This window comes from Megascapheus bottae, chromosome 1 (assembly GCF_031878675.1).
Source record: "Megascapheus bottae isolate mThoBot1 chromosome 1, mThoBot2.hap1, whole genome shotgun sequence".
NCBI classification, from domain to species: domain Eukaryota; kingdom Metazoa; phylum Chordata; class Mammalia; order Rodentia; family Geomyidae; genus Megascapheus; species Megascapheus bottae.
Window position 1 is genome coordinate 56,588,009 of NC_143509.1, and position 14,021 is coordinate 56,602,029.

The 14,021-nt window shown below is 38.1% G+C and overlaps 1 protein-coding gene across 1 annotated transcript in view; it reads left to right on the plus strand.

The window, feature by feature from the left end:
- Hacd2 (3-hydroxyacyl-CoA dehydratase 2) overlaps window positions 1-14,021 on the plus strand; it is an 81,279-nt gene that overhangs the window by 43,601 nt on the left and 23,657 nt on the right. The window contains exon 4 of the mRNA XM_090345281.1: window positions 6,610-6,698. Within this exon, the coding sequence (XP_090201407.1) occupies window positions 6,610-6,698 (89 nt within the window). The remainder of the gene's footprint in view (window positions 1-6,609; window positions 6,699-14,021) is intronic.

Here is a 14,021-nt window from a genome sequence, read left to right on the forward strand (position 1 = left end):
ATAACTCAGTTATAGCACCCTTGCCTAACATTCATGAGGCCACCATGGTTCTATCACTAGCATCACACATAAACACACATACACAAACGAATTCACCTGCATTTGCAATATTTTTCTCCAGACTTTCTAGATCTTCTATTTGATGTCATACTTTGTAAATACTCTGCTTTTGACATAAGAAAAAAATACCACCAGATGAGGGTCTCCAAAATCCCTCTTCTACAGCTTTCTCAAAGGCTTTACTGTTACTATAAATGAGTAAGTTGATGTTTGGGTTTATTGCCTAATTTCTCATGGCTTTGATTATTGTGAGTAAGTCTCCAGAGCCTGATTCTTGCTTGCAAATGGAATACAATCCAGATTTTGAACTTGAAAATCTGAGGTCTGATTCTGAACTTTTTATTGCTCGCAAGCTTAGAACACTGTTGTCACTATTAGCAGTCCAGTCCATTGTTCAGAGGGAAAAGTGTCAAGGAAAAGTCATGTTTTCATGTGCTAAGCTGGTTGTTTAAGAATGGAGTAGGATGGCCGGGAGTTTGGCCTAGTGGTTAAAGTGCTTGCCTAGCATGCATGAAGACCCGGGTTCAATTCCTCGGTACCCCATACATAGAAAAAAGCCGGAAGTGGTGCTGAGACTCAAGTGTTAAAGCTCTAGCCTTGAGAAAGTCCAAGGACAGTGCTCAGGCCCTGAGCTCAAGCCCAGGACTGGCAAAAAAAAAAAAAAAAAAAGAATAGAGTAGGAACAACTTGAAATATAACCTTTCCTTAAGCAGCAAAGACTTAATAACTCACAAGAAAGTCATTCTTAGTATTTTTTTTCATATTTTCTTACTTGAAGTATAGTCTAGTTGAGTATACTATATTCACTAAATGACATACCAAACTAGTTTCTTTAGCAATAGTATAATACATAATTATATAACCAGGGTGTACACTTCACTGGTTTTTTTTGGTCAGTTGTGGGGCTTGCATTCTGAGCCTGGACACTGTCTCTGAGCTCTTCAGCCCAATGCTAGTGCCCTACCACTAAAGCCACAGCGACATTTCAGGTTTTCTGGTAGTTAATTGGAGATAAGAGTCTTATGGACTTTCATGCGTGAGCTGGCTTTGAACCAAGATCCTAAGATCTCAGCCTCCTGAGTAGCTAGGATTATAGGTGTGAGCCACTAGAGTCCAACTTCATGTTTTTCTTTTCTTTTCTTTTTTTAATTATAACTGACTTTTTACATCATATTTCTGCTGGGGCCTACCGGCAGCAAATTGGGGTTCCTGAAATAGGGGGGGCAGGGACTGGAAAAAATAGAAGAGAGACAAACGCATGGGGTCTGGGAGGTCTGCAGCCCAGGTAAAAACTGCAGCCCCATTTATTCTCCACTCCAGGCTATATCCCTTCTTGAAACCAGGGAACTTCCAGGTGATACATTCATATGGTAAATCTCAGGTCATTTAAACAGAATAAGGCCAGAAAACAATAAGACAGTAAAGCAATTGTCTGATGCAAATTAAGGTACAGTTTGATTCTGCTCTGGCTCCCAACATATTTCAAATGTCATATTCTGCAAATATTCAAGAAAAAAATCTATATGCAATCACTGCCACATAAGTTTAAAAACATACTTAAAATTAAGCTGAATCTTTGTATATCATAGATACATATTGATCTATATATCAATATATGTCTATAGAATATATATCCCATCATAGACCTATATGTCTGTGGTGTACCTGAGTATTGAGTCATCGCTCTTGTATTGTTTGGATCTAATACCCACATATCAAGGAGACCATGGGCCTTTTGTTCCTTTGATCTTGGCTTATCTCACTCAACAAGACTTGCTCTAGTTCCATCCTCTTTCGAATGCCATATCTTATCTTGTCTGGTAGCTATGTAGAATTCCATTGTATATATGTACCACATTTTTGTATCTCTCTGTAATGGGGCATCTGGGTTGTTTCCATTGCTTGGCTATTGTGAATAGTTTAGCAGCGAACATAGCTGTGCAGGTGTCCTTATCATATCCTGGGTTATGATGCTCAGTAGATGTCTACGAGTGATATGCCAGGGTTGTAGGGAAGGTCTATGTTTAGTTTTTTGAGGAACTTCCAGATTGCTTTCCAGAGTGATTGTACTAGTTTACATTCCCACCAGCTGTGCAGTAGGATTCCTCTGTCTCCACATCCCCTCCAGCATTTGTTGTTGTCTGAATTTGGAATATTGGCCATTCTGATTGGGGTAAGGTGGTAACTTAGGGTTGTTTTTATTTGCATTTCCTTTGTGACCGTGGATGATGAGCATTTTCTTATATGTTTGCCATTTTTACCTCCTCTTCTGACACGTCTCTCTTTAGTTCCCTTGCCCATTTAGCAACTGATTTGTTGGGTCTGGGGGAGAGTAGTTTCTTAAGTTGCCTGTAGATATTGGATATTAAGCCTTTGCCTTATCTATTATTGGTGAATATCTTTTCCCAGTTAGTTGGCTGTCTTTCTATTGTAGTAGCTATGTCGCTATCTATGCAGAAACTTTTTATTTTTAAGTAGTCCCATTTGTTGAGTCTCTCCAATCTGCTGTGAACCTGGGACCCTGTTCAGGAAGATTCTGTCTGTGCCTTTGAGTAACATTGTCTCTCCTACTCTGTCATGTAGCAGTTTCAGAGGTCTTTGATCCACTTTGAGTTAATGTTCATGCATGGCAACAAGCTGGGCTCAACAATTAGTTTTCTGCATGTGGCCGCCCAGTTTTCCCAGCACCAATGATTGAAGAGACTTTATTTCATTGTATATCTCTGGCTTCTTTGTCAAATATAAGCTGACTATAAGTATGTGGCTTTATTTCTGGATCTTCTGTTTCACTGATCTTCTGGTCTTTTTTGTGCCAATACTATACTGTTTTTGTTAATATGGCTCCATAGTAGTTTGAAGTCTGGTATTATATATCATTTCTCAGTATGACCATTTTCACAATATTGATTCTCCCCATCCATGAGCATGGGAGATCTTTCCATGTCCTAGTGTCCTCTTTTAATTTCTTTCTTTGGCCTTTTACAGTTTTCATTAAATAATTCCTTTACATCCTTGGTTAGGTTAATTCCTAACTATTCATTTTGGGGCTATTGCAAATGGGATCGTTTTCTTGATTTCTCCTGTGTACTGTTGGTGTACAAAAAAGCTACTGATTTTTGAAGATTGATTTTGTATTCTGCCACTTTGCTAAAGTGGTCTATTAGTGCTAAGAGTTTGGGAGTGGAGGTATAAGATCATGTAATCTGGGAATAGGGATAGTTTAATTTCTTCTTTCCCTATGTGAATCCCTTTGATATTCTTCTCTTGCCTATTGCTCTAGCTAAGGGTTCCAACAATACATTGAAGAGAAGTGGAGAGAGTGGGCATCCCTTTCTTGTTTCTAATTTAAAAGTAAATGAATGTACCTCCTATTCCTATTTTCTCTAGTGCAGAGAAATAATAATATGACTCTTTACCTTAGCTCTATTAATATGATTAATTACATTGATTGGTGAATGTTAGACCAGCCTTGCATCTGTGGAATGAAGCCTTCTCAATCATAATGTATAATTTTTTAAAAATTTGTCTCTGGATTCATGTTTATTTTTTAATCACAGCTTTCTTCAGATAATAATTTAGAGTGCGTAATGAATTGTGCAACCATTTCCACTATTGACTTAAAAACACTTTTATTACCCCCAAAATAAATCCATTAGCAGTCACTCTATTTCCTCCACACCTCCAGCCCTAAGTAACCACCACTCTGTTTTCTATCCTATAAATTTTCTTATTTTGGATATTTCATGTAAATTAAATCATACAGTATGTGGCCTTTGGTCACTGACTTCTTATCATTCGGTGTATTATCTTGAAGATTCATCAGTATTTGGATACATCATGACTTAGTTCTTTTTTCCTAATATCTTATTCTTCCCTTTTGTGTGTGTATGCCAGTACTAGAGCTTGAACTCAGGGCCTGGGTATTCACTCTTCACGTTTTTGCTCAAGGCTAGCAATCTACCACTTGAACCATTGTTCGATTTCTGATTTTTTTGGTGCTTAAGTAAAGATAAATCCCAATCTGATTTCTCAGTCTCCTGAGAAACTAGGATTGTGGCCATGAGCCACCAGCACCAGGCTTTAATCTTCCTTTTTAAAGACATACATTTTATTTAGCCATTCATCTGTGGAAATTCTGATTTCCACTTTTTTTTTTTTTTTTTGTCAGTCATGAGGCTTGAACTTGGCCTGGGTGCTATCCCCGAGCTCTTCAGCTCAAGGCTACGGCCTTACCCCTTGAGCCACAGCCCCACTTCCTATTTTCTAGTGGTTAATTGGAGGTAAGAGTCACAAGGTCTTTAGTGCCCGGGCTGACTTTGAACTACAATCTTCAGATCTCAGCCTCCTGAGTAGCTAGAATTACAAGCATGAGCCACTGCCTCCAGCTCAATGATTTCCACCTTTTGATGCATGTTCTTAGTAATATTCATGAATGTACATATTTTGTGGTAGCATATTTTCATTTCATGTGCACATATATGTATGCCTAGAAGTAGAATATGGTAACTTTATATTTTCATATTTTGAGGCACTAGCAAGTGTTTATAAGTAGCTGTATTATTTGTACAGTGCCAGGCTACCAGCTATATTTGAGAATTCATTTTCTTTAAAGCAAAGTTTTTAAGTTTTATGAAGACCAGTTATTTTGTGGTATTATACCTCATAAACAGTTGCCTAGTTCAAACCTACAAGATTAATACTTATATTTTCTAGTTTTAGCTCTCTATTAGTTTTTTAATCTATTTTGAGATTAAGTATGTGTCAACATCAGATTTAGGGCCTTGTATGCATGCTCGCTAAATACTGTGCCAGTACACTGCATCCTAGTCCTTAGATGGATTTTATATGTGATGAGATCATCCAGTTTTGTTGTTGTCGTTGCCGCCATTTCCTGGAATTCATTTTGCTAAATACTATTTTTTAGAGACACATGGGCATTGCGCTTTTATATTCCTCCCCTAAGAGTTTCCTCCTTTAGTCTCACTGTGTGTGCAAGCCTAGAGTAGTTTATTTATTTATTCTTTTTTTTTTATGTGACTTTCCATTTGTCTGGCATTATTGGTTTGGGTGCTATTTTGGAAATCAAGTGACCATAAATGTGAAAGCTTATTTCTAGACTGTCAGTACAATTTAAATATATTACATTTATCCACATTCCTTGCATTATCTATATGTGCAGATAATATGTTATATAAACATATGTGCACTATGAATGGTAGTGTATATATATATATGTATATATATAGAGAGAGATATATACAGATAGATATGTATGTATGTATATGTATATTGGTAGTCGTTTGTGTCTTGATGGGGATTATGCTCATATCAATTGAAGGTATAGGCCAAAGAGCTGTAAACATAGCAGAATTTGGTGATTTATCTAAAATAATTAAAGATATTCCAATGTTTTAAATTGAGAACATTGGAAAGATAATTATACAATGCTTGTACTGAACGGCTTTAAAGATAATAATCTTTTATTATCTTCTTGCTGGCAAAACATGCAAGTAGATAATAAAGAGATACAGAACTTAACCATTAAAGAACTATCATGTCTAATATTCAGGAACTTTCAGCAATCACTAGAAACAGAGGGCTGATCTCTATCCATTGTTGCTTATTCACTCTAAAACACATACTTTAAAATAAACTTTCTCTGTGCTATTTAAAAGTTATGTAGCCATTTTGTTTTCTGTGTGTATGTAAAAAATACTGTGCTTGGTCTTGTTTTATTTTGTGGGGGGGCATTGCTGAGGTGCGGAACCTCTCACCTCTTAGACAAATACTCTTCTATTTAAGTTGCATCCCCAAACTTTCTTTGCTTTAGATATTTTGCAGATAGAAGCCCACATTTTTGCCAGGATTGGCCTTAGGCCATGGTCCTCCTACTTACACCTCACCTATAGCCCGGATTACAGGTGTAAGTCACTGTGCCTGGCCTTAGTAGTAGATTTTGAAAGGCTTAAAAAAGGCTCCCAAGCCAGGTGCTCTTACCTGTAATACTAGCTACTCAGAAGGCTAAGATCTGAGGATCACGGTAAAAAGCCAGCCCAGCCATAAAAGCCTATGAAACTCTTCTCTCCAGTCAACAACCAAAAAGCCGGAAGTTCTATTATGGCTCAGAGTGCCAGGGACAGCACACAGGCCCAGAGTTCAAGCCCCAGGACTGACCAAAAAAAAAACACCTTTTTTAAAAAGGCATCCAGGAGGCTTGGAGTTTGACCTAGTGCTTCCCTAGCATGCATGAAGACCTGGGTTTGGTTCCTTGGTACCACATATATAGAAAAAGCCAGAAGTGGTGTTGTGGCTCAAGAGGTAGAGCTATAGCCTTAAGAGGGAAAAAAACCCAAGGACAGTGCTCAGGAGTGCTCAGGTCCCAGGACTGGCAAAAAAAAAAAAAGGCATCCAGATCCCATGGTTGCATAGTGTGATGAGCAAAACTTAAGTTTTAATAACTCAAGATTATTTTGACCATAATTTAAATTTGAATGTCTTTTAACTTTTAAATGTATCTGATAAATATATGTCCTTATAAATTTCTTTCAGGAATTGTTCCATCTTCTGTTGTCCTGACTTCTTTCCAAGTGATGTCAAGAGTTTTTCTAATATGGGCAGTAACACACAGTGTCAAAGAGGTAAGTAAAATAGTAGCAGGAACAGCAGTTTGTCTTCTGTACATGGTTGGTATGACTGAAGGTCATATCGAATAGCCAAGAGAAAGTTCACATGATCTGTAGGACATGGGTCCAGATCTGCAGTGTTGCTAAAGATACAACTGAAACTGGAGGTGGAGAAGCAGCTCATACCAGTGAGAAGGCATCAGGATCAAGTTTGAATCCCAGTCTTGGATCTTAAAAAAAATAATAAAGAACAGAACTAGTAGTGAAATCCTGGAATAATTTCCCCTGAAGGTTTGGTGGGGGTATGGTCTGCAACCCACACTAAATCCAACACACTAAAAATCTACATCCTTGAGGTGGGAATGGAGAACACTGACTCATTCTCAAAGCAGTTCTATCTTCATGGGACCAAGAGAAACAAAACTGTTTCCACCCAGCCCAGCAGGGCGAATTGAATTGCCAGGTGTGCTGTCTAGCTGTTCTAAGAGTGCTGCATACCAGGCTTCAGGTGGCAAATGCAAGGATGACCAAAGGCATTCACTGGGAGGATTTGGGAAAGAAAGCCATCATTACCATGAGTATGAATCCGCAACTGACTTGGATTTTTGTTTGTTTTGTTTCTTGTTGTGGTAACAGGGCTTGAAATCAGTGCCTAGTGCTCTCATTTAACCTTCTTGCTTATGGCTGGTACTCTTATCACACATACCTCTAGTCCAGCTTTATTGCTGGTTTATTGGAGATGGAATCTTACAGATTTTTCTGCTAGAGCTGTCTTGAATTATGATTCTCCAAGTTTCATTCTCTTGAGTAGATAGGATTACAGGCATGAGCCACCAGTGCTTAGTCTGACTTTGATTTGCTTTGTTTGGCAGAGGTAGATGACAGGAGTTACTCTAGTCTTTAAAATTTAGTTATTTCTTGCTAATGTCACCTTAAGGTATGGTAACTGAGCACAAGAAAGATTTTCTTTTCCATTTCCTAGTGACAGTGAACTATATCACTAGCATTATTGGATTCTTTGGCGTTCATAAAAGTGTTTGTCAGCATTATTCTGGTGTGTGTCTTATCCTCTACTATTCTTGAAGTCTCTGTCAGAATATTTTGTTTTTCAGGATGTGCTTTGACAGTTTCAATTGTATGTCAACTTAAAGAGGTTTTGTGTTGGCCTACGATACAGATATTAAAATGCACATAGTTAATGAGTTCTTAGCCAAAGTCTAATCAACTTTGATTAAAAAGCTATTTATTACATTCACGTGGAATTTGCAGATCCTGGACTTTGTCTTCTAAGTTCTCTATCACTTATTAAAGATGTTTTAATTTTCTATGCAGAAAGAATGCAAAATAATTGGATATAGTATTACATTAAAGAAAAATAGGGAATAAATCCAAATACAACATATCGCCTTTTGTTCTAATTTCTATGCTGTTAGGAAAGTAATATTTATAATGTCATCTTTTGTTTCACTTTGACTCCTTTCTACACATCATTTTAAACCCATTTTCCTTCCTTTCATACTTAACTATTTCCATTTCATTGTAATCAAGAACTCAGGATTTTATTTTCCAACACTTTTAAGTAACCTAACATCTGTCCTTAGTAGTAACTCCTTTTCTTCACTTTTCTTCTTTCTTTCTTTTTTTTTGATAATGCTAGAGATTGAACTCAGGGGCTTAGGCATGCTAGGTGAGTATGTCTCAAGAATGAATTGTACATACCCTCATCCCTCATCCACATTATTAAGTATGTATTTATGTACTTTCAGTGAAATATGAGGTAAGGACTGTTCAGTTTCATTGCCAGCATATACAGTAATGATCCAAGTTCTAATGATAGTCCATCTGCTTCTGTAGCCACTCCTACTTATTAACATGTCTTCAAAAGAGAGCAAGAACCTAAAAAAATGCTAGGAATTCAAATATATAAATATATATACACATATTATATGTACATGTATATATGAATGTATACACATACATGTATGCCAGTACTGAGGTCCTGGGGTCGGAACTCAGGGCCTCATACTTGATGCCCTTGCCCCATACAGCCTTTATGACATATAAGTATTCAGCCATCAGCTATTGTGATACCTTGACACCAAGATGTTCAGGAAAAAATGTGGTCTCTGTAATCAAAAGGCTTTTTTTTTTTTTTTTGGTGGGTTTGAACTCTGGGCCTGGGCACTGTCCCTGAGCTCTTTAACTACTACCCTACCCCTTGAGCCCCAGCACCACTTCCGGTCTTTGGGTGATTAATTGACAGGTAAGAGTCTCAGGGTCTTTAGGTCTTTAGTGCCCGGAGTTGGCTTTGAACCATGATCCTTAGTTCTCAGCCTCCAGAGTAGCTAAGATTATAGGCGTGCACCACTGTACCCAGCATCAAAAGGTTTTTCTTAACCTAACTAGGCAATGTCTCTCCCACCTTTTTTTAAAGACCATATTCCAAACCAGATGATGCAGGCCTGTAATTCTAACTGTGGAAAAAAGAGTAGAATAAGAGGATCATGGTCCAAAGGCAGCCTGGAAAAAAGCAGAAGTTCCTATCTGAAAAGCCAGAAGGAAAAAGAGGGCAATGAGTTATTCTTCTGTGTCTGGACCATAACTATGCCATTCTGTCTTGTGGTCCCATGCCCTTAACACTGTGACATGCCATCCTAGTTAACAAAATCCATTGAGTTGCACTGAATATCCTGTGATCCCCTTGAAAGAAGAATGTCTAAAGTTCTCCCATCCTATTCCATCTATTTCCTTACTTTCTATTTTGAATAGTTCTGTAGGTGGATTTACATCACTTTTACTTTTAAAATTAGCTCCACTCTTAAAGGTAGAAATATTTCAGTAGTTAATTGTTAAACTGACACTGAAACTTTAGACAACTCAGTGCTACTTTTATAGCTCTTAACCATGGGCGCCTAAGGATGGTCTTACTTATCTCATTGCCAGATGGTTCCTTTTGTACAATCAGTGTTTAGTATGGCAATTTTTCTTTCAGTGTTTTTCTTACCCATTTCCAATGTTTTCTTGTCCTGTGCATAAAGGATTTCAAACTACTGAAAGATACTTAGATCCATTAGATTTGATGTAGGTTTGCTTCTGTCATCCCATGTTGTCTCTTTCTTCCACTTCTTCGTTTCTTTTTAGCCCTCAGAAATCCCACTGGAATTCAATTGTTGGTCAAATGCTGATTAATCTTTGGTTATGTGTTTAAACCATGGAGCCAACATCAACACCCTTTAATACAGAGCAGAGTCCTTCTTTGTCAGTTTATAGTTGAATGGTTCTTAACTCAGCTAAGTCAGAAAGTTGGTTAGATCCTTCTTAACATCCTCACCATGGGAACTTTGCCTCCGTAAACAGCCAACACTTGAAACATTTCTCAGGGCATTTTCTTTTGCTCTTGTTCAAGGGCTAAAGTCTGACATTTACCATTTCTAGTTGTCCATTTCTGCTTGTGAAGGGGCAGCTACCCCCTGTGAATTTCCTGAGAGGCTGTACAGTTGTCTTCATTTTGAGAAATCTCGCTCAGGGGAGAAAGGACCAGGGCCTGACCTACCAACTCCAGAGGCAAGTGTCCCATCAGGTTCCTTCTGGATCCAGAGCTGGTCCTGCTTTGACTCAACCATTCCAGACTGTCCAGGCAGTTACCTAGTCCCTTCAGACTTTGAGTGATCGGCCTCTTCTTGTTTTTCTAGGGAACGGAATCTCTCTCCCGTTTAGTTCACATTCTCTGCATATCCATGCCATCTCCTACATTGCACAATTTTTGATGACATTTTTCACAAACTAATTGTTAAAATACATCCTCAACCATAAGGCATATCGATACCATGGTATATGTGAATCATCTACAATGTATATCCTACATACATATGTACTATAACATGTGTATGGTTGCTCTTTACTGATAGTGGGCAGCTTGTTCAAGGTTAGTTCCTAACAGTCTTAGAACTAACAGATGCCTGACTTTCTGCCATTAGAAAACTGTCATAGAAAAGGAACAAGAATGAAGGAAGAAGAGTGATAGAAGAAAATAATTGTCATCTTAGGCTTAAGATGATGGTTTTCATGTAAATCCCATGAATGTAGTTGTCTCAAGAGATTTGCAAGCTACAAGCTGAGTTTTAATTCAGTTTTAACTAATTGTTTCATAAGTTTGGATTTACAAATAATTTGCAGAAACAAAGTTCTGTGTCATAAAACTGTGCCTACATGTTTTATTATCACTGAAAAATCATCAATGAGTTCAAACCAACTTTTTTTTGTCTTTTTTTTTGTTGGTGGTTGTGGGCTTGAACTCAGGGCTTGGACATTGTCCCTGAGCCTCTTTGTGTTCAAGGCTAACATACTACCATTTTGAGCCACAGCACCACTTACAGCTTTTTTTGAGTAGTTTATTGGAGATAAAAGTCTCACACACTTTCCTGCTCAGGTTGGCTTTGAACCATGATCCTCTGATCTCATTCACCTGAGTAGTTAGGATTATAGTTGTGAACCACTGGAGTCTGCCTCAAACCAGCTTTTATCCATAGTTTCTAAATGAAATGGATTAAGATGCTTAGATTTAAAGTATTTCCAGCCGCCACCCCCCCCCCCCCAAATACCACTTTTTAATTCTATGCCTGTGTTGAAAGATGTTGGTTACTGCCAGGTGCCAATGGCTCACACCTATAAATCCCAACTACTCAGGAGGCTGAGATTTGGAAAGGGCCTAACAGGCTTCACCTTTCAGGGCTGGGTTCACTGTGATGGCATATCCCTGGTTCACCCTTGAGAACCATGTCACGTGCTGCTATTCTCTGACTTAAGTTGAGTGATGCCATAACAGTCAGTGCTATAATTGTGATGAGTTGAAGAGTCTTGTTTTCCAATGTAAAATGAGGTGATTGGCGTGCATCGTGAACATTGCTAGAATATGTCAGCAAAGCCAAGAGAAGTTAAAAGTTCTTACCTATAAACTGCCTTGAAGCAGATTTGCTCTATAGTACACTGAATGGCATTTTTAAAGTGTTGATTAATAATCACTTTAAAACTTTTAATTTGCAAGGGAAGGAACCTGCTTCTTTACTAAAGCAGTCTGTAATTTTTTCAAAATAAATTTATTTTGAAGCCTTAGTATAGGGTGTACCAGACAAATTTAAAATACACATACTTGGCCAGGCATTATAGTTCATTCCTGTGATCCCAATTACTCACGAGGTAGAGATGGTGGTCAAGAGTATGGTTCCAGGTCAACCCAAGCAAGAGTGTTAGCAAGGCCCTATCTATGCCTATACTATAATTGTAGCTATGCCAGAGGGATAGATAGAAGGATCTTGGTACAAAGCCAGCCCTGGGCTGATAAATAAAGCCAAAAGAGCAAGAGGCAAGGCTTAAATGATAGAGTTCAAACCTTAATACCACCAGAAAAAAAAACATACACATTTAATGAAAATGCCAGTACTTTCCACTTCCTGAGAGTTACACTGCACAGTGAATGCAGTCAAGCAACTGGCATCATTGGAAGTCTTGAAACCACAGGAGAACCCAACCTCTGTGTGTGTGTGGGGGGGGGTGTACAAACATTTGTGTGTGCACGCACACACAGACAATATATATTTATGTATTAAGGGAAGTGGGTTCAGTAATTATTTTTTACTTACCCATGTCAACAATCCTTATTCTCAGAAGTTCTCATTGTAAACTGTGGCATATCATTAAAAATATATATATATAACAAGGTATATCACTAAGTTATCTGCATTTTCCAGAGAGAGGACCCTTTCAAGTCTGGAGTAAAACCATGGTGCACTTCCGGAATTTGTACGTCGTGACTTGGTACACATGTGGATATGCGTTGTATGCATGCACAGGGCATGTTTTGCCTACACTCGGGAGAAAAACTAATAATTAGCTTTACACATGACAGAGTTTTAACTTTGGTTTTCTTCAGAATGCTGCCATAAATGTTTGGTTTTTAACAGGACAAATTTCTGCCCTTTGCTTCAGCTTATTGCCAGAGTAACCCAAAACTTGAAACTTGTGCATCTCTTTTGCCCTTTGCCGCTGATGCTGTCTTACTGGGTCAGGTTTAAAGGATCTTCTGTTGAGTTCATCTCCTCAAAGAAAATTATGTTCAGCATTCCAAGTGTAAACATTAGTCAGACTTTTAAAAATAACATTTTCCAGTTTTTCAGGCATGTTGCATTATATTGGTGTAGCAGCACTTTACCATTTAAAGCAGAAGCTATCAGCTAGTGGCAAAAGTCTTTCTCATAGATGGTTTTAAAAGAAGCACCAGGACACTGGAGGTGTAAGCTGTCTCTCAAGAGCAGCCAGTGGTCCTCCACTAGTGGTAGGCTGCCAGATCCATTGCTCATTGTTAGACAATCTAGATTTTTTTTTTAAGACAGAAATCCAGATTTTATTTTGTTTTTTGCCAGTAATGGGGTTTAAACTCAGGGCTTGAGCACTCTCCTTGGGCTTTCTCCAGACTAGAGCTCTATCACTTGAGCCACAACACCACTTCTGGCTTTTTATATGTATGTGGTACCAAGGAATCGAACTTGGGTCTTTGTGCATGCTAGGCAAGCACTCTACCACTAGGCCAAACTCCCAGCCCCTAGATTTTTTTCATCAATGTGAAATCTCAAAGTTTTTTTTTTTTTATGGCTATACTCGTATAAATTTTTATTGTAATTAATAGAGGGGTTGCAGTTATATTCACTAGATAAAAGGAGTATTATCTCACACACATTGATACATCTTCTCATGTTTTTGTCCCCATTTTCCTTCCTCACGCCCTCCCTCTTCTTGTTTTCCCCCCCTCCCTTTCCTATTTCAAATAAACAAAGAAACATATATATAATATATCAGATTACAAGGTAAGATTCTATAACAATATGAGAATAACCAAGGGACAACAAAAGAGATGAGAAATAACAGTACATTAAGAACAACAATCACACATTATATAGCTCTTGTTTCCATATCGTGGAGGTCCTTTCATTTAGCCTCATCCTATATGGCCTTATGTATCTAGGTTTTGAGATATTGTAATCCTCTGCTGGGAGAGTCCCAAGGTTTGTACTAATTATGACAAATGAGAGAAACCATTGAGCCTATGTTCCTTTGGGTCTGGCTTACTTCACTTAATATGGAAATCCTCAAGTTTTTAGAGCATCGTCCAAACCCAAACAACATCTCCGGATGGGGACCTTTGGTCACTATTTTGCTATTTTTACTCAGGAGATGTTGTTTACAGCCTTTATTTTCATAGTCTTTGGAATTTTTAGTTACCACACTGTCACAGAATGAAAAGAACTATGTGATTTCACAACATATACTTGTCAATTTTGGGGG